This window comes from Lissotriton vulgaris, chromosome 4_1 (genome assembly GCF_964263255.1).
Source record: "Lissotriton vulgaris chromosome 4_1, aLisVul1.2, whole genome shotgun sequence".
NCBI lineage: Eukaryota > Metazoa > Chordata > Amphibia > Caudata > Salamandridae > Lissotriton > Lissotriton vulgaris.
The window spans coordinates 858,316,070-858,338,976 of record NC_141691.1 but is presented as its reverse complement, the minus strand read 5'-3'; the positions used below and the strand labels follow the sequence as shown (position 1 = coordinate 858,338,976).

The window sequence follows — 22,907 nt, the reverse complement described above, 5'->3', positions numbered from 1 at the left end:
CAGCCTCGCCCTCACTCGCCCTAACCCTCAACGTCTCATGCTACTTTTTAAGGGTAACTTGGCGCTGACAGTTCCAGTCGAATGACAGTAAGGTAGAAAAATTCTATAGTCACTCACCCTGAACGCCTCACCCAACATCTCACCTTGACTCACCATCAACATCTCACCCTCACTCACCCTGAAAACATCAGCCTCAATTCCTCACCTCAACCCCTCACCCTCAAGCATTCACCCTCACTCACCCTCCCTCACCCTCACTCACCCTCCCTCACCCACGTTCCAGTCGAATGACAGTAAGGTAGAAAAATTCTATAGTCACTCACCCTCAACGCCTCACCCAACATCTCACCTTGACTCACCATCAACATCTCACCCTCACTCACCCTGAAAACATCAGCCTCAATTCCTCACCTCAACCCCTCACCCTCAAGCATTCACCCTCACTCACCCTCCCTCACCCTCACTCACCCTCCCTCACCCACAACCCCTCACCCACCCTCAACCCCTCACCCTCACTCAACACCTCAGCCTTGCCCTCACTCGCCCTCACCCTCAACCCCTCACCCTCAACCACTCACCCTCAATCACTCACCCTCAACCACTCACCCTCAACCACTCACCTTTAACCACTCACCCTCAACCACTCACCCTCAACCACTCACCCTCAACCACTCACCCTCAACCACTCACCCTCAAACAGTCACCCTCAAACATTCACCCTCAACAACTCACCCTCAACAACTCACCCTAAGCAACTCACCCTCACCCACTCACCCGCACCCAGTCGCCCTCACCATCAACCCCTCATGCTATTTTTAAGGGTAACTTACAGACTAAAGATTTTCTATGTTGCCTCACTGAAACATTTGCGATTTTGCATTTTTGGGATAATCACCACTGTATTTTAACGTTCCCACACACACATTAATGTAGGCATGCTATAACAAAAAAAAAACCCCAACTTTAATGGCAAGTACATCAGCTCAAAACATTTCGCCACACCTGTCTCTAGATTTATTTATTGGCATAAGAAAAATATGTACCATCTTCTAAATCCCCCACTCTATTTTAACGGTACCACACACACATCAACCACTCACCCTCAACCATTCACCCTCAACCATTCACCCTCAACCACTCACCCTCAACCACTCACCCTCAACCACTCACCCTCAAACAGTCACCCTCAAACACTCCCCCTCAAACACTCACCCTCAACCACTCACCCTCAACCACTCACCCTCAACAAGTCACCCTCAACCACTGTCCCTCAACATCTCACCCTCACTCACCCTCAACACCTCACCCTCAACCCCTCACCCCCAACCCTCACCCGCAACCCCTCACCTTGCACCCCTCCCCCACACCTCACCCTCAACCCCTCACCCCCAACCCTCACCCGCAACCCCTCACCTTGCACCCCTCCCCCTCACCCACCCTCCATCACCCTCAACCTCTCACCTACATCATCAACACTTCACCCTCAACACCTCACTCACCCTCAACCCCTCCCACTCACCCTCACTCACCCTCACCCTCACTCACCCTCAACACCTCACCATCACTGACATTCAACCCCTCACCCTCACTAACTCTCAATGACTCAATCACCCTTACCCTCACTCGCATTCAATATCTCACCCACACTAACACTGAACGCCTCACTCACCCTCACTTTTATCCTCACTCACACTCAACAGTTCAACCTCACCCTCACTCACATTCACCCTCTCCCTCAACTCCTTATGCCATTTGTAAAGCGTAACTTGGATCAGACAGTTACAGTCAAATTACATTAAGGTTTAAATTGGCGTCTGTAAACTTTATTGATTTTTATCAAAACTCCTCCACTCACCCTCAACCACTCACCCTCAACCACTCACCCTCAACAACTCACCCTCAACCACTCACCCTCAACCACTCACCCTCAACCAATCACCCTCACCCTCAACCCTCACCTACCCTCACCCTCAACACTCACCTACCCTCACCCACCCTCAACCCCTCACCCTCACTCAACACCTCAGCATCGCCCTCACTCCCCCTCACCCTCAACGTCTCATGCTATTTTTAAGGGTAACTTGGTCTGACAGTTCAAGTCGAATGACAGTAAGGTAGAAAAATTCTATAGTCACTCACCCTCAACGCCTCACCCAACATCTCACCTTGAATCACCATCAACATCTCACCCTCACTCACCCTCAAAACATCAGCCTCAATTCCTCACCTCAACCCCTCACCCTCAACCACTCACCCTCAATCACTCACCCTCAACCACTCACCCTCAACCACTCACCTTCAACCACTCACCCTCAACCACTCACCCTCAACCACTCACCCTCAACCACTCACCCTCAACCACTCACCCTCAAACAGTCACCCTCAAACATTCACCCTCAACAACTCACCCTCAACAACTCACCCTAAGCAACTCACCCTCACCCACTCACCCGCACCCAGTCGCCCTCACCATCAACCCCTCATGCTATTTTTAAGGGTAACTTACAGACTAAAGATTTTCTATGTTGCCTCACTGAAACATTTGCGATTTTGCATTTTTGGGATAATCACCACTGTATTTTAACGTTCCCACACACACATTAATGTAGGCATGCTATAACAAAAAAAAAACCCCAACTTTAATGGCTAGTACATCAGCTCAAAACATTTCGCCACACCTGTCTCTAGATTTATTTATTGGCATAAGAAAAATATGTACCATCTTCTAAATCCCCCACTCTATTTTAACGGTACCACACACACATCAACCACTCACCCTCAACCACTCACCCTCAACTATTCACCCTCACTCACCCTCCCTCACCCTCACTCACCCTCCCTCACCCTCAACCCCTCACCCACCCTCAACCCCTCACCTTCACTCAACACCTCAGCCTTGCCCTCACTCGCCATCACCCTCAACCCCTCACCCTCAACCACTCACCCTCAACCACTCACCCTCAACCACTCACCCTCAACCACTCACCCTCAACCACTCACCCTCAACCACTCACCCTCAACCACTCACCCTCAACCACTCACCCTCAACCAATCACCCTCAACCAATCACCCTCAAACAGTCACCCTCAAACACTCACCCTCAACCACTCACCCTCAACCACTCACCCTCAACAACTGACCCTCAACAACTCACCCTCAACCACTCTCCCTCAACATCTCACCCTCACTCACCCTCAACACCTCACCCTCAACCCCTCACCCCCAACACTCACCCGCAACCCCTCACCTTCCACCCCTCACCCTCACTCACCCTCCATCACCCTCAACCCCTCACCTACATCATCAACACTTCACCCTAAACACCTCACTCACCCTCAACCCCTCCCACTCACCCTCACTCACCCTCAACACCTCACCATCACTAACACTCAACCCCTCACCCTCACTAACTCTCAATTACTCAATCACCCTTACTCTCACTCGCATTCAATATCTCACCCTCAACCACTCACCCTCAACCACTCACCCTCAACCACTCACCCTCAACCACTCACCCTCAACCACTCACCCTCAACCACTCACCCTCAACCACTCACCCTCAACCACTCACCCTCAACCACTCACCCTCAACCACTCACCCTCAACCATTCACCCTCAACCACTCACCCTCAACCACTCACCCTCAACCACTCACCCTCAACCACTCACCCTCAACCACTCACCCTCAACCACTCACCCTCAACCACTCAACCTCAACCAATCACCCTCACCCTCAACCCTCACCTACCCTCACCCTCACCCTCAACACTCACCTACCCTCACCCACCCTCAACCCCTCAACCTTACTCAACAACTCAGTCTCACCCTCACTTGCCCTCACCCTCAACGTCTCATGCTATTTTTAAGGGTAACTTGGCGCAGACAGTTCAAGTCGAATGACAGTAAGGTAGAAAGATTCTATAGTCACTCACCCTCAACGCCTCACCCAACATCTCACCTTCACTCACCATCAACATCTCACACTCATTCACCCTCAAAACATCAGCCTCAATTCCTCACCTCAACCCCTCACCCTCAACCATTCACCCTCACTCACCCTCCCTCACCCTCAACCCCTCACCCACACTCTCAACACTTCACCCTACACACCTCACCCTCAGTAACTCTCAATACCTCAATCACCCTTCCCCTCACTCACCCTCAATACCTCACCCTCACTAACACTCAACCCCTCACTCACCCTCACTCTTACTTCCAGTTACACTCAAGACCTCAGCCTCACCCTCACTCATCCTCACCCTCAACCCCTCATGCCATTTTTAAGTGTACCTTTGAGTAGACAGTTCAAGTTGATTTACATTAAAGGATAAAATGGTGTCTGGAAACGTTAACAAAAGTACTATAGTTTACATACCATGCCGTACACACACACCAACATAATTCCTAGCATTTAAAATTACCCACAAACACATTCAAGGGCCGCATCCTTAGCAATGCTCACTATTTTTATACAACAAATAACAACACAACTTTGATGGCAAATAAATCAGCTCCGAACATTTCGCCACACCTATCGCTACATTAATCTATTGGCAAACAAAATCATCGGACATCTTTTTCATTCTCACACTGTATTTCTATGGTGACACTCACACATTAATGGAGGCATCTGCAGCAATGTCCTGTCTTTTCATACTAAACATAAACGCCACAACTTTGAGCCTGTATATTACAAGACTTACATTAAGGGACGCACCCGCAGCGAAATTCTGTATTTACAACACGTACACACACAGCCAAAATTCCCATAGTATTTAAAAATACACACAGACACATGTAAGGGCCACTTACGCAGCAATGTTCACTATTTTCATACTGAAACGGAAAACACAACTTTTATGGCAAATATTGCATCCGCCCTTTGACCCGTTCAGCACCACACCTGTCTTTCCATTTATTTTTTGCCAAACAAAATTATCCACCATCTTTCTCATTCACCCACTTTTTTTTAACGTTGCCACACACACATTAATGGACGCATCCGCGGCAATTTTCAGTATTTTCATACTAAACCTAAACGGCACAACTTCGAGCCACTATATTACAAGAGTTGTATGTTTTTAAGTGAAACTTTGTATACTTTTGATGCTTTATATATGCCATTTTTAAGTGTAACTTCGAGCAGACAGTTGAAGTCCAATTACACTAACGTAAATAAAAAAAAGGCCCTTTGCTATGTGAGTTCCGAGCAAATTCTTATATGGCCTTAAGGGAGTTGCCCAGTGAAGTCTACTGGCGCGCCTATGTCGAAACTCCATCTGCATACACATTCAAACATTCACACTTCCAAGTAACGCACATCAGCTAGTGTGACTTTTCCTTGGGGCAAGGGAAGGACTAAAAGCTTTGATCCTTTCTTAAACACAAAAAGAAAAAAAAAGATTCTTGCATCGTTACCCCCTATTTAAGCAGAGGGACGGGTCACTTTAAGTCATACTCTCTTTTTACCAGCGAGGACAGAACTTCGACTTACAGAACGGCGCTGAACTTGCTGCTATCGACCAACAGCCACTGAAAAATTACGGCATTCAATCTTAGAACGTAAGTGCATGCAAGTGTTATTTCTATACATCTAAGGGACAGTATTGATATTTTTAGTTGCGTTTATTAGAACTGTTACTATATCAACATTGCACCTGTGTTAAATTATTCTGCGACATGTGTGTTTGCAAATCTTCATTTTCTATGGTAATACTTAGCAAAAGACTACGTAATTTCTAAAACAGGTCATACCTTGGTTTAAAACAACAGATACATATTGTTTATTTTTTGTTATCTCTTGTAGGTTATTGGTACGCTTTCAACATTTCCTTGATAGGGGGAAAGAAACTGCGCACCAACATATATCATGTAAGTACAGCCAACTGTTCACTCTTCTACACAATTTTTACTTCCGTTCCTAACACTCCGACGTGGGGGCAGGGTCAGTGGTTAAGGGTCGGGTCGACAGCAACAACATAAAACTGACCATGAGGTTATTCACAGTACCCTGGAGGCGAAGTGTTCGTGCACTGAGCCCTCCCGGCATACACATATTTTTGTCGCTCTCTTTCTCTCTTCGTCTCCCTCACTCTCTATAGCACACTAATCACACACACCCTGTCACATTAGGCAAAACACTGCATCTTACACTAATCACACACAGCCTGTCACATTAGGCAAAACAATGACTGCCACCCTTATACAACACGTGCAACTCCTACGCAATGTAACATCATGTCACTTCGCCACTACAGCAACAAACTTTCAGTCAGAACTTCTAATTGCACAGTAATTTGCATGTAAACAGGCAACACTTTACAACATTTACGCACAATGCATTAATTCGTTGCTTTACTTGCAGTTAGTAATCCAAGTTACAAGCTGACACACAGAAACAGCCACTCGGACAACTACTAGTATTACATTTTCACAAGCACACATCCAATAACACATTAGCCTGGATTAGCTGCCTACCCAAAAAAAAAATTGACCGTACACTTACTACACTATTCACAGGCACATTGGAACATTAGGGGGAATAGTACAGTCATAATCCGTTCTCAACACTTCGCCACACCACAACAAACTTTTCATACACACAATACACTATCAAGGGGAATTTCGCAAACACCCTCTATTACCTGGGTACTCACAATCTTTCAAGCAGGTGAAAAATGTACTGTTTACTTTGTGTACAACGACCGCATTGGTGGAGGCAATGTTAGTTGTCAAGGGTCGTGGCGACAGCAACAACATTAAAATGACCATGAGGTTAAGCACAGAACCCTGCAGCCGAAGGCTTCGTGCGCTGAGCCCTCCCGGCATACACATAATTTTATCGCTCTCTTTCTCTTTCGGTCTCCCTACATCTCTATAGCTCTCTCTCCCTCTCTATAGCTCCCCCTCCCTCTCTCCTGTCTTCCTCTGTTTCACTCTAACTGTGTTCCTCCCTCTGTCTCACTCCCCCTCTTTTCTTACACCTCTCTCCCTCCCTCTCCGTCTCCCTCCCTATCACCCTTCATCTCACTCCCTTTCTCTTCCTCTCCCTCCATTTCCCTTCCTTTCCCTAACTTTCCCTTCCTCTCTGTCTTTGTACATAACTCTCCATTTGTCTCCCATTTACTCCCTCTCTATCTTTCTACATTACTTGCACATTAACTGGTTACACCAACACTTTGCCACACCACAACTAAATTTTCATACACACATTCCACGAACAAGGACACTTTCACACACACACTCTATTACATGCCTACTCACAATCTTTCTCTCAGGGGCAAAATTTAATGTTTACTTAGTGTCCAATGACCGCATCGGTGGGGGCAGGGTGAGTGGTTAAGGCTCGGGGCGACAGCAACAACATAAAACTGTCCATGATGTTATTCACAGTACCCTGCAGCCGAAGGCTTCGTGCACTGAGCCCTCCCGGCATAGACATAATTTTTCGCTCTCTTTCTCTCTTCGTCTCCCTACCTCTCTATAGCACACTAATCACACACACCCTGTCACATTAGGCAAAACACTGCATCTTACACTAATCACACACAGCCTGTCACATTAGGCAAAACACTGACTGCCACCCTTATACAACACGTGCAACTCCTACGCAATGTAACATCATAGCACTTCGCCACTACAGCACCAAACTTTCAGTCAAAAGTTCTAATTGAACATTAATTTGCACGTAAACAGGCAACACTTTACAAGATTTACGCACAATGCATTCATTCGTTGCTTTACTTGCACAGTTAGTAATCCAAGTTACAAGCTGACACACAGAAACAGCCACTCGTACAACTACTAGTATTACATTTTCACAAGCACACATCCAATAACATATTAGCCAGGATTAGCTGCCTACCCCAAAAAATAATGCACCTTACACTTACTACACTATTCACAGGCACATTGGAACATTAGGGCGAATAGCACAGTCAGAATCCGTTCTCAACACTTCGCCACACCACAACAAAGTTTTCATACACTCAATCCACTATCAAGGGGACTTTCGCCCACCCCCTCTATTACATGGCTACTCACAATCTTTCAAGCAGGTTAAAAATGTACTGTTTACTTTGTGTACAAGGACCCCATTGGTGGGGGCAATGTTAGTTGTCAAGGATCGGGGCGACAGCAACAATATTAAACTGACCATGAGCTTAATCACAGGACCCTGCAGCCTAAGGCTTCGTGCACTGAGCCCTCCCGGCATACACATAACTTTCTCGCTCTCTTTCTCTTTCGGTCTCCCTACATCTCTATAGCTCTCTCTCCCTCTCTATAGCTCCCCCTCCCTCTCTCCTATCTTCCTCTGTTTCACTCTAACTGTGTTCCTCCCTCTGTCTCACTCCCCCTTTTTTCTTCCTCCTCTCTCCCTCCCTCTCCGTCTCCGTCCCTATCACCCTGCATCTCACTCCCTTTCTCTTCCTCTCCCTCCATTTCCCTTCCTTTCCCTAACTTTCCCTTCCTCTCTGTCTTTGTACATAACTCTCCATTTGTCTACCATTTACTCCCTCTCTATCTTTCTACATTACTTGTACACTAACTGTGTACACTTTCAATATTACACGCACACCGCATTCATTTCATTTTCATATTCAATACAATATAGGAAGTAATCTAAGTTACACGATGACACACACACACATTTTTCAGGACGTCTCGCACTATTAACTCTTCACGCACACACTCACTCCCTCTCCATCCCCAACAACAATTCCAAGCCAGAATTAGCTGCCTACCCAAAAAAAAATTGCCCATACACTTACTACACTAGTCACAGGCACATTACAACATTAGGGGGAATAGTACAGTCATAATCCGTTCGCAACACTTCGCCACACCACAACAAATTTTTCATACACACAATCCACTATCAAGGGGACTTTCGCTAACAACCTCTGTTACATGGCTAATCACAATCTTTCAAGCAGGTGAAAAATGTACCGTTTACTTTGTGTCCAAGGACCGCATCGGTGGGGGCAGGGTTAGTTGTTAAGGGTCGGGGCAACAGCAACAACATTAAACTGACCATGAGGTTAATCACAGGACCCTGCAGCCGAAGGCTTCGTGCACTGAGCCCTCCCGGCATACACATAATTTTCGCGCTCTCTTTCTCTTTCGGACTCCCTACATCTCTATAGCTCTCTCTCCCTCTCTATAGCTACCCCTCCCTCTCTCCCATCTTCCTCTCTTTCACTCTAACTGTGTTCCTCCCTCTGTCTCACTCCCACTTTTTTCTTCCTCCTCTCTCCCTCCCTCTCCGTCTCCCTCCCTATCACCCTGCATCTCACTCCCTTTCTCTTCCTCTCCCTCCATTTCCCTTCCTTTCCCTAACTTTCCCTTCCTTTCTGTCTTTGTACATAACTCTCCATTTGTCTCCCATTTACTCCCTCTCTATCTTTCTACATTACTTCCACAGTAACTGGGTACACCAACACTTCGCCACACCACAACAAAATTTTCATACACACATTCCACGAACAAGGACACTTTCACACACACACTCTATTACATGCCTACTCACAATCTTTCTCTCAGGGGCAAAATGTAATGTTTACTTAGTGTCCAATGACCGCATCGGTGGGGGCAGGGTCAGTGGTTAAGGCTTGGGGTGACAGCAACAACATAAAAATGAGCATCACTAGCCCTCAACACCTCACACACACACCCTCAACACTTCTCCTTCAACTCCTCACTCACCCTCACTCTCACTCAACACTTCAACACCTCAGCCTCACTCACCCTCAACACCTCACTCACCCACAACACCTCATTCCCACTCACCCACACTCAGCCTCATCCTTACTCACCCTCAGCTTCTCACCATCACTCACCCTCAATCTCTAAGTCTAATCTACCTTCACTCACCCTCAACCCCTCACCCTCACTCACACTCACTCACACCATCCTCACTCACCCTCATGCTCACTCACCCTCATGCTCACTCACCCTCATGCTCACTCACCCTCATGCTCACTCACCCTCATGCTCACTTACCCTCAACATGTCATCCTCACTCACCCTCACCATTACTCACCATCAAACCGTCACCCTCACTCACCCTCACCCTCACCCTCACTCACCCTCATCCCCTCCCCCTCACTCACCCTCACCCTCACCCTCACCACCTCACCTCAACAACAATCAACACCTCACCCTCACACTCACACCCTCAACATTTCATCCTCATTCACCCTCAACCCCTCACCTACACTCACCCTCTCTCTCCTTCTCTAGCTCCCCCTCCCTCTCTCTTGCCTTCCTCTTTCTCACTCTAACTTTGTTAATCCCTCTGTCTCCCTCTCCCTCTCTCTCCCTCCCTCCATCCCCGTCTCACTTCCTATCACTCTCCCTCTCACTCCCTTTACCTTCCTCACACCTCATCCATTCTCTGATTCAATGCAACACATAACACACACACACACATTTTTTAATGTCTCTCAGTATTAACTTTTCACGCACTCACTCACTCTCTCTCTGTCCCCCTTTTCCTCCCACTCCCTCTCTCTCCCTCTATCATCTCACCCTGCCTGTGTGCCAGCCGTGGCACATACACTCACAGCAGCACTAGAGCTCTTAACAGGTCTTTAAAAGACTATTTACATGCTAATGTGTCTTTTATGGCAAAAATTCGGAGAAATATATTCTAAACAATATGTTTTTTTTCAACTTTCAGATTATTCAAACAACAACAAAAGAAACAGAAGTTAAGGTAAATACTACTTTGCCACTTCGTTTAAAAATTGTTAAAAGTTCATACCTTACAGTCCCCTAAAAAATTTTTTAGTTCACAAACCTTCTCAATTTACATTTGTTGATAACAACATTTCAGTATAACTTTGAAGATGCAGAAATGCTTAAAAGCAAGTTACCATCAAGGGAATAGCAAATTTAATAGCAAATCACAAGGTAAGCAATGCTTACCAAATAGTGCTTTTGCTGTCTTGCACAATTTATGCAAGCCAGTAACTACTTGGAACTCTAATGATCTGCATTATATAATGGACCGTGGGGACGCTTTATATCTCCAAATGCATTCTATTAACAAAGAAACACTTATGCATCCAGATGACCTGCCAAGGTATATAGACCACAATCAAGAGATATATTCACTTTTGCTACGGAATGCTTACTACGGTGATGTCCTTAAACGTTTTGATAAAGCCTACCCAGATATTAGCACAGCATTAAATGTTACTATTAAGAAGCACTGTGGTGTTCTACTTTGTATGAATGTTTATGTAATAGCTATTTTCAAACATATGCAATCATACTTTGTATTTGATTCACATAGTAGGGACCATGAAGGCATGCCTCATTCAAACGGAACATGTGTTACAATTGCATTTAATTCGTTTGAAGGGCTAATTCAATATGTTATGAAACTAGCATATAACTTAAAACATCAGGCTGAGCAATGTGTCCAATTTGAATTAACACCAATAGATATAAAAGTCATTCAAAGAAAATCCTTTACAAAAGCACTTACTGTGCACAAAAAAAATAGTCAACTGCCGCAAGAAAGAAAAATTTGGGTACATACTACTGAATGTACTCCTAATCAGACGATAACATCAACATCAATGTCTTCTGATCATTTACAGAATACAAGTAAGGGAGGGAATAGCAATAGCAATCATTTACCACAATTACCAGGTAATAGTAAAGCTATCCAGGGAACAAATAAACAGTCTCGGAAAAGAAAAAGGGATTCAAGTACATGTCCAACTACAGTTGTACAAAGAAAAAAAATTAATACAGCTGAAGAAGACATTACCAACAGTCAACTAAGTGCTACTGATAATAACATACCCATCTTCACGCAGGGCCAAAGACAGAAACGAGGTAAACAAATCCATACAATCATTCGCAAATTCCACCGGGAAATATTGCATGGGCCAGAGTACATTTGTACTCTTTGCAATCAACTGTGGCATAAACAAACGTTGCTAAATATACGCAGTGTTAGCCAATCCGAAATTTTCAACAAGTGTAACATTAGTAACAAGAAAACAACTTTTATTTGTAAGACTTGCTATTATTACATTCGCAAAAACAAAATACCACCATGTTCAATTGTAAATGGCATGGGCTTCCCAAATGTACCAGTTGAATTAGAATTATATGATTTAGAAGAAAGATTAGTTTCACCTAGGATACCATTCTTACAAATTCGGAGTCTGCCACGCGGTTTTCAAAAATCATTATCAGGTGCAGTAGTTAATGTACCTGCAGATGTTATGACAACTGTTACAATTTTACCAAGGCAAATTAATGACGCCATGACAATCCCAGTGAAATTAAAAAGGAAATTAATCTATAAATCATATACACATTATGAGAATATTAGACCAAATACAGTAAAAAAGGCAGCTACATGGCTAGCGAAAAATAGTCGAATGTTTAATGAATATGGTGTTACCATTAACCCTGACTGGGAGTATATACCTCCAGAAATAGAATCTCACAATGAGACTTCTGAAACAAACAATTCATCTGATAGTTCGGACAACATAGAAGCTGGAAATTTGGATACTATGTTAACAAATGAAACTATTACTAGTAATTCGCTGAATGTGTTAAGTTTCGCTCCAGCTGAACATAACACGCCAAGAGGTTTATATGAGGATAAAGATTCAGAGTTTTTGGCTTTCCCTACTATTTTTTGTGGTGAACGAAGACCTAACAATAAGGAAAGACACATACCGGTACATTATAGTACTATTTGCCAAGCAGAGTTAAGGAGTTATGATAGAAGAGTCGCTAAATCTATTACTAATGTCTTTTTTAAACTGAAGAAATTACATATTAAGCAGATCCATGGTAAAATCAACATTTCCATCAGAAAACATTTTACAGATGGGAATAAAATAACTGCTAAAGACATTAAATGTAATATTGCCAATGTTTTACAGTTCAATGAGGGGTACAAAGTATTAAAAACTATACGCAGTTCACCTCCATATTGGGAAGGTTGCAAAAAAGATATTTTTGCTATGATAAGGCAACTTGGCATTCCCACTTTCTTTTTGACATTATCTGCTGCAGAAACAAAATGGCACCATTTAATAAATATACTATTGAGAGTTAGAAACTTACAGGAATGTACAGAGGAAGAATTCTTAAACATGTCTTGGGAAACTAAAAGTAAATTAATACAAGAAGATCCAATAACATGTGCAAGACAGTTTGACTATCAAGTTAGGAAATTCTTTAATTGTGTTTTGCTGAATGGCACTAATCCAATTGGGGAAATAGTAGACTACTTTTACAGAGTCGAATTCCAACAGAGAGGTTCTCCACATATACATGCATTACTCTGGGTAAACAAAGCACCATTGTATGGTGTTTCACCAGTGGAAGAAGTCAATAGCTTTATTGACAAATATATCACTTGTCATAAGTCTGAAAACCCTGTTTTACAACCGTTAATAAATCTACAAAGGCATGGTCACACCAAAAATTGCAGACGTAAACAGCAACGGACATGCAAATATCAATATCCCAAATATCCAATGTCAAGAACGCTCATATTAGAGCCATTAACACTGGAGGAGACAAATAACCAATGGCAAGATAATATGAAAATAATACATGAAGCTATGAATAATACTACTTTTAATACACTTTCTTTTGAGGAATTTTTGGACTTCATTAAAATGGATGATAAAGAATATATTACTTCTATACAAACTAGCTTACAAAAAACTACTATTTTTTTAAAAAGAACACCAGCCGAATGCTTCATCAATAACTACAATAGTACTCTTTTAGAAGCTTGGCGAGCAAATATAGACTTGCAGTTTATACTAGACCCTTATGCTTGTGCAGTCTATATTATCTCATATATTAGTAAATCGCAAAGAGGAATTAGCAAACTTCTAGCGCAAGCTGCTAAAGAGGTACCAAGCAATAGTAATATCAAAGATCAACTTAAACACATAGGGAACAAATTCCTCAACTGCACAGAAATTAGTGCTCAAGAAGCAGCATATCTAATTCTTCAAATACCATTACGGAAAAGCTCACGATCATTTGTATTTATTAATACTAGCCGTCCAGAGAAAAGAACTTATTTAATGCGTGATATCGAAACTATTAATAACTTGCCCGAAAATTCCACTGACATTCAATGTGAAAATATTATTATTAAGTACTGCAAACGGCCACAATCATTAGAGATGTGCACGTTAGCAGACTATGCGGCTAATTTCAACTATGTGAAGAAAAAAACACATGGGAAAGAAATAAATGATTGCGAAGATTTACTTGCAGAACAAAACTTTTACAGCTCAGATGAGGAAGAATTAGAAATAGAATGTAGTGACGGAAATAAACAACAGAAACATAATTATGATTATGCTTTAAATAAGCGCAGACAAGGGAAAATAATACGCTTTTGCAGATTTAGCAAAAATAATGAACCGGAAGAGTATTATAGAGAAATATTAATGTTGCACTATCCATGGAGGGAAGAAGAAAAAATACTAATCAACAAGGAAACTTACTATGATAGGTATCTGGAAGTTAAAACATTTGTTGACACACAACTAAAAATCTATAACAAACAGCATGGTGAACTTACAAACATTATTCATGAACAGTCTCATGAAAATGTCATTTCACCTCCTCTATCACCAACTGTGAATATACAGACAGAAGACCAAAATCCAGAACATAATAATAGATATGATTTGGCTCTAGATTTAGGAATTAGAACTACAACTGAAGAACAAAGATCAACTAACGTTCTTTTACCCAATGAAAAATACCAACAACTTATGCAAAACTTAACGGAAGAACAACTTAACTTTGTTTACCATCACTTGCATTGGTTTAAAACTACTAGCACTCCATGCTATACTTTTTGCACTGGAGGGGCTGGTGTTGGGAAAAGTTTTGTAATATCTGCACTTTATCAAACTTTACTACGCTACTATAACACTAAGGCCGGTGAAAATCCGGATCATGTTTATATCTTACTTACTGCTCCAACAGGAAAGGCTGCCCATAATATTAATGGCAAAACACTGCATAGCACTTTCAAAATACCTGTGTCGCAAAGTTTGTCTTATAAACAACTGAGTCATGAACATAGAACTGCTCTACAAATGGAAATGATGCATGTTAGAGTTGTTATTATTGATGAAATTTCAATGGTAGGCCACAATATGTTGAATTTTATACATAACAGGCTTCAAGAAATTAAATCATCTAATGAACCATTTGGAGGAATTTCTATTTTAGCCATTGGTGACTTTTACCAATTAAAACCTGTATTTGACAGATACATTTTTCAGGATTCGACACAAATGTATGGTCCTTTAAGTGCTAACTTGTGGAAAGAACATTTTAAAATTTTTGAATTAACAAAAATTATGCGCCAAAAAGAAGATCTACAATTTGCTGAATTACTAAACAGATTGAGAGAAGGCAAGCATACTGAAGAAGATATTTCACAAATTAAGCAAAGGGAAATACAACCTGATGAGACTTTATTAGAAACAATTCCATATATCATGTCAACTAATCTAGAAGTTAATGAAATTAACAAAAAGGTTTTAGAACAACATTGCAAAGATTATCCTGTCTACATAACAGTAGCAAGCGATACTGTTAGTTCTGATTTGTCTGAAAGTGTGAAAAAAACGATTCTTAAGCAACTGCCCAAAGATCCACAGAAAACAATGGGCCTTTCACATACATTACACATTGCCTTACAACTTCGTTATGATTTAAGTTGCAATGTGGATGTCAATGATGGTTTAACAAATGGCGCAACTGGTGTTGTACAATTAGTAGAATTGATTAACAATACACCTATTATTGTTTGGTTGTTATTTGACAATCCCACTATAGGAGAAACAACCAGACAACAATATAAACACTTATTTCATTCACAAACACAAAATACATGGACACCAATACATGCTATAGCTAGACATTTCCAATACACTAAGAAATTTATTACCATTATACGGAAGCAATTTCCTTTACGCCAAGCATCAGCACGCACTATACATCGCACACAAGGTGCAACTCTTGAACCACTTTATATACACTTTAATAACAGCAAGATTCATCATTTGCATTATGTTGCTATTAGCAGGGCAAAATCAATACAAAATGTCTATGTACACAATTTTGATGAACGTAAAATTGTAGTACATCCACAAGTTAATGAGGAAATGCACAGATTAAGGACAGAAATGCCACTTGAAATACATATCCCACAGTTACATACATACAGTGCACATTTCAATATCATTGCACACAATATAAGATCACTACAGAAAAATTTTTCATCTATGGTAGCGGATAGGAATATATTACAAGCAGACATTATTTGCTTAACTGAGATCAACACTACAAGAAATGCTACAGCTAATGATTTCAGTATAGAACAATATCATCACATTATATTTGATAAATTTCATACATACAACACAAACCATGGAATGATTATGTACTACAAAAAAGATTTATTTATATTGCCTATTTATGAGACACTTGAAGGGATAGACATTTTACATTTTACTCTACAGATTGATAACACAGATTACCTTATTATTATTTTATACAAACCACCCCTAAAAAGTATAACTTCTCTTTTTGATTTCATCACTAATATTACGGATTTTTACCCCATGCACAAATTGATTATTATAGGGGATTTCAATGTGGATGTATCTCAAACAAATGCAAACAGCAAGCAATTACTTGGATTCTTTGAAACAAAATTACAATGTCAACAACTCATTAACAGTTACACAACTAACTACCAATCCATTTTAGATCATATATATACAAATGACCAACTACACAACTATGGTACTTTAGAATGCTATTACAGTGATCATAAACCAATATGGGTTTGTATTTAACATGTTATATCACATTTTCTATTTCAGATGATGTCTATTGAAGAAATAATGAACATTAATACTGATGACAACAAACCATACCAGAAACCAATAAGAGTTAATGTCATCAGCTGCTCAGGGAAAACTACGTACAAAAATGCTAAACAAGAGCAGAAAATTTTATTCCATTTGGCTTTAGCAGATAAAACTGGAACAATTAAATGTACTTGTTACCAAGAAAATTTATATGAGCAAACGAAAATAAACTGTGGACTACTGATACGGAACTTTATTCTCAAAAACAAAACAATTTTAATTACAAAACAAACTAAAGTAACCAAATTTCCCGCAATGACAATCGAGGAGGGCCTGATCCAACAAGCAAACAACATTTTGCATCCGCCTGCACCATCGGCTTCTCCCATCAAGGAAATAAAACGGGCAAGTCTAAAAAGCCTGATGACCGTTTCAGGGACAATAATTGCCGTAAGTATGAACACAAACATGTTATCATGTCAACTAAAAAAAAATATTGTCTTGCAGTGGAAGAGTTGGACTTATTAGGATTGAAAATGACATATCTTATGTATTTGTGCTTTTTCGAAATTGCAAGTATAAATAGTCTGACGACTGTTTCAGGGACAATATGTGCCAGATGTATCAACACAAACATGTCATCATGTCTAGTACAAAAATGCATAGTTGGCTTACACACAAATTACACATTTAGGGGCCCGGTGTAGGTAGCCCTTTAGCGATCCCAATCGGCCAAAAAAAAAAGATTTTGGCCCGTTTCACATCGGTAAAGGGCTATTGAGATGTAGGGGCACATTTTAGGTAACTTTAGCAAATCTGTTTATTAACCAAAACGGTAGATTTACAGATTCAATAAAATTAACTGAAATGTAATGTAGGTAGGCAATGTACCTTCTGTACATGGCTTACACAATCGGTATTTTACCATGGAATACAAATCCAGGGTAAAATACCTATGGCATGTGACAGGCAGACCTGCCCTTACAGCAGGTATGCTTGCCACATGGCACCTGTGCCTTTTTTGCCGGTGCAGGAGGGTGTCAAAGTGACACCACCTGCACCCTTCATAATTCTTTAATTACAGATTCAGTAAATACCGATTCGGTAATGCCTAATCATTCCTATGTCCTTCAAAACCCATATGAATTAATGCGCATTACCTATTCGCTATTTACCGATTTGGTAATTAAAGATTTGTTAAGGATTCTGTAATGAATCCAGATGTTGGTACCTACATACAAAAATGGGATTTACCTACATCGGGCCCTTAGTAACATCACGGACAACATCAAAAAAGCTTGCATTAGACACTCTTTCACACTCTTTCACACTATGTATAAAGGGATAGTTTTGAGATATATAATATGTGAGTACTTTGGGGTATATTACAAATTCAAGTACTCTCCACAATGACAATTTTTACTAAAAAAAAATTGCACTATGGTAGAAAGTATGTTCATTTGGGTCGTGAAATATAATACATTATATTACCAGTGATACAATGCACTACTACTATGTTTTTTTACTGTCACTATTTTGTAGAATTGTTCTTTTTGGGTTTACCAAAAGTACACAAATACTGTCTTTACATCAATGCCTCACCCTCAGTCAACATCACTCACCCTCAACACCCAACTCTCACTCTCACTCAACACCTCACCCTCAACAATTCAATTTTAATGCCTCACTCACCCTCAATCTCACTCAGCCGAGATCACCCTCAACACCTCCTCCTCACTCAGCCTCAATCACCCTCACTAGCCCTCAACACCTCCCACTCTAAAACTCTACCCTTCTCCCTCAAATACTCACTCACTCTCACTCAACACCTCAACACCTCAGCCTCACAATCAACATCAATGACTCACCCTCACTTAGCATCATCCTTACTCACCCTCAACTTCTCACCCTCAATAACTCTCAACACCTCACCCTCATTCACACACAACACCTCACACTCAACAATTCACCCTTAATGCCTCACTCAGCCTTAATCTCAATCACCCTCAATCACCCTCAACACCTCTCACTCAATCACCCTCACTCACCCTCACTCGCCCTCAACACCTCCCCCTCAAAAAGTCAACACTTCTCACTCAACTCCTCAGTCACCCTCACTCAACACCTCAACACCTCAGCCTCAACATCAACACCTCACCCTCACTCAATTAATCACCCTCACTCACCCACACTCACACTCATCCTTACTCACCTTCAACTTCTCACATTCAATCTTTCAGCCTCAACACTCCCTCACTCTCACTCACCCTCAACGCCTCCCCCTAACTCGGCCTCACTCACACTCACCCTCACGTAACACATCGTCCTCACTCACCCTCAACCCCACCCTCACTCACCACCTCACCCTCAATAACTCACCCTCACCCACACCCTCACTCATGTCATCAGGTCTACTAAAAATATGCATACTTGCCTTACTCAGCCTCACTCACACTCACGCTCATCGTTACTCACCCTCAACTTCTCACCCTCACTCACCTTCAAACTCTCACCCTCACCCTCTCACCCTCACCCACCCTCATTTACATTCAACCTCACCCTCACGTAACACCTCATCCTCACTCACCCTCACTCCCCATCAACTCCTCACACTCAACACCTCACCATCACACTCACTCATGTCATCATGTCTACTTAAAAAATGCATAGTTCACTTACACACACATTACACCTTTAGTAACTTCAAAAACTAACTGGACACATTTTTGATTATGCACTCTTCACACATAGTAGCAAGTACAACTTTTGAAAAATATAAGATGCCAGTGCTTTGGTGTATACTACAAAAAAAAGTACTATGTACAAGGCCATTTTTTACAAGAAACATTTCAATCTTTTAGAAAGGAGGTTCATTTGGGTCGTTAAATATGATACATTATATAGCCTTTCAGACAATGCACTGGTAATATCTGTTTTTACAATCACTATTTAATAGAATGCTTTCTTTTTGTGTAGGAAGAGGACGCAAAAACGGTGTTTATCAATGGGCAAGATACCCCACTCAAATCCATTACAATAAAAGATGCAACTGATGATATAAAAGTGACACTGTGGAGAGAAGCGTCACTATTTAAAATACATCTTGGGAAATATGTGACCCTGACTCATGTCACTGTACATGAATTCAATTGCCAAAAAATATTGAATACAACGCGCCATAGCAAAATGGAGGTAAGCACAACGAACAAACAAAGTTTTGCAATTATCTCTTTTCAGCCACTCTTGGAATTGCACCCAGTCTTGCCCTTTCACCCACTCTGCCCCTTCCACCCACTCTGGACATTTTACCCACTCTGGACATTTCAGCCACTTGGGACCTTTCGCCCATTCGGGAGCTTTCACCCACTCGGGAGCTTTCACCTACTCGGAACCTTTCAACAACTCTGGCTCTTTCACACACTCTAGGCCTATCACCCACTCTAGACTTATCACCCACTCTCATACTCACTCACCCTCAACAACTCACCATCAACACCTCACCCTCATACTCACTCACCCTCAACTCTTCACGCTCATTCACCCTCACTCACCGTCAACACACTATCACACTACAACAACAAACAAATACTTACCACCACAGCAACACTTAACTCACCCTCAACACCTCACCCTTAACTCCTCACTCAACCTCAATCTCAATCATCATCAATCACCTTCAACATCTCACACTCAACACCACTCTCATACTCACTCACCCTCACAACATCACCCTCATTTACCCTCACTTACCGTCAACACACTATCACACTACAACTACAAAAAAACACTTACCACCACAACAACACTTCACTCACCCTAAACACCTCACCCTTAACTCCTCACACTCACTCATCCTCAATCACCCTCAACACCTCACCCTCAGTCACCCTCAACGCCTCAGCCACACTCACCCTGACACTCAGCTTCTCACCCTCAGCCTCAACACCTCACTCTCACTCACACTCAACGGCTCACCCTCAGTCAATCTCAACACATCACTCAACATCACTCTCACTCATCCTCAATCACACTCAACACCTCACTCTCAACACCTCACTCACCCTCAGCCCCTCACCCTCACTCACTCTCAACTCCTCACCCTCACTCATCCTCACTCACCCTCAACACCTCCCCCTCATTCTCACTCACTCTCACTCTCACTCACCCTCATACTCACTCACCCTCAACACACTATCACACTACAACCACACCAAAACTTAGCACCACTACACCACTTCAATCACGCTCAAAACATCCCCATCAGCCCCTTACTTACCCTCACTCTCACTCATCCTCAAACACTAACTCACCCTCAATCTCACTCACCCTCAACGCCTCACCCTCACTCACCCTCAACATCTCACCCTCACTCACCCTCAACACACTATGACACTACAACCACACAAAAAAATTATTACCACCACCTATCACCCAGTCTCGACCTATCACCCACTCAAACTCTATCAACAACTGGGACCCTTTCACCTACTCAGTCCATTTCACCCAATGTGTCCCTTTCAACAACTCTGTCCCTTTCAACCACTATAGGCCTTACACAAAAAATAAAGTATACACATTTTAAAAATAATTATTGCTTTTCTTTTCTCTCAACAGGTAACAGCCCCACCAGAGGAAAAGATGGACATTCTAATTTATGGTGTTGAAAGCTCTACTGAGCAAACAAGTATCATCACAATAAAAGTGACAAACACAGACGAATTGCAATCGATGCCCATCGAAAACGAGATCTTAATTAAATGGTTTATGTTAGATGAGGACGTTGAGAACATCGGAGATGCCCTTGTCCATTTTTTGCCACAAAATTTTGAAGTTGTCTTTTGTAATGGGCAAATCATAAAGATTCTTAAAGAAAAAGACGATGAAATATGTTCTGAGTAAATTTTGCATGTTGCCAGGATATCTTTTTTTTGTACAAAGTTAAACAATAAATATTTGTGTTTTTTTATAAAAAATAAACAAGTGTGTAATACAAATTTTACTACTTCTATGGTGATTTTTTCTATTCGAAAGGCAAATTATAACTAAGACACTCCATTTATACAACATAGTCACACCCACATACAAGATTTAGCCAATCCATTTGACATTAGAAAAACATATACAAATTACACATACTTTGTAGCTTACACGCACTACAGTATTATGTATGAATGAGACTGTTGAGCTAAAGACGCCTGTGCTGGTGCTGAGTTATGCTGTGTTGTTGAGCAATGTTACTGTGGGGGGCCGAATGTTAAGGTGGTATTGATGCGTGTTCCATTGGTGGACATCACAAATTAGGTTGTTGGGAGAAGTGCAACTGTTGTTGGAATGAGTTATGCTGTGGTGGTAATAGTTGAACACTAACACAGCACAACTCATCATCAACACTTCACAACTACAGCATTAGGAAGCACCTCAGTAACAACACTCATCAACACACCAACATCACTCTACACCACCGCAACAGCATCATTCTACCACAACAACATACACAAATACAAACACACTTTACAATAACGAGTCACACATGCAAAACACTCACATTTGTCAATAACACCCTCTCTCACACTCACTCACCCTCAACTCATCACCCACCCTGAATTACACTCACTCACCCTCAACACCTCACACTCACTCTCCCTCAACACCTCATCCTCACTCACCCTCAACACATCACCATCAGCCTCAAACATCTTCACTCACCATCAACACCTCACCCTCACTCACCCTCCACCCTGCACCCTCAAACACTCAATCACCCTCGCTCTCAACACCTCTCCCTCAACGCCTCACCCTTAACCCCTCACTCACCCTCAACGCCTCACCAACACTCACCCTCAGCCCCTCACCCTCACCTACAACACGTCACTCTCACTCACCCTCAACACCTCACCCTCAACAACTCACCATCAACACATCACTCACCCTCACTCTCACTCATCCTCAATACTCTCAACACCTCACCCTCAATACCTCACTCACCCTCAGTACCTCAGCCTC

The 22,907-nt window shown here is 42.0% G+C and overlaps 1 protein-coding gene across 1 annotated transcript; it reads left to right on the top strand.

Annotated features, from left to right (window-relative positions):
* Positions 1-5,708: 5,708 nt before the first annotated feature.
* On the top strand, positions 5,709-21,896 carry LOC147722671 (uncharacterized). The gene is made up of 5 exons (XM_086965169.1): positions 5,709-5,871; positions 10,682-10,717; positions 16,917-17,354; positions 19,881-20,096; positions 21,519-21,896. The coding sequence occupies exons 3-5, from the start codon at positions 16,917-16,919 to the stop codon at positions 21,801-21,803; spliced, it is 939 nt and encodes a 312-aa protein (XP_086821295.1). The 5' UTR covers positions 5,709-5,871; positions 10,682-10,717; the 3' UTR covers positions 21,804-21,896.
* Positions 21,897-22,907: the final 1,011 nt, after the last annotated feature.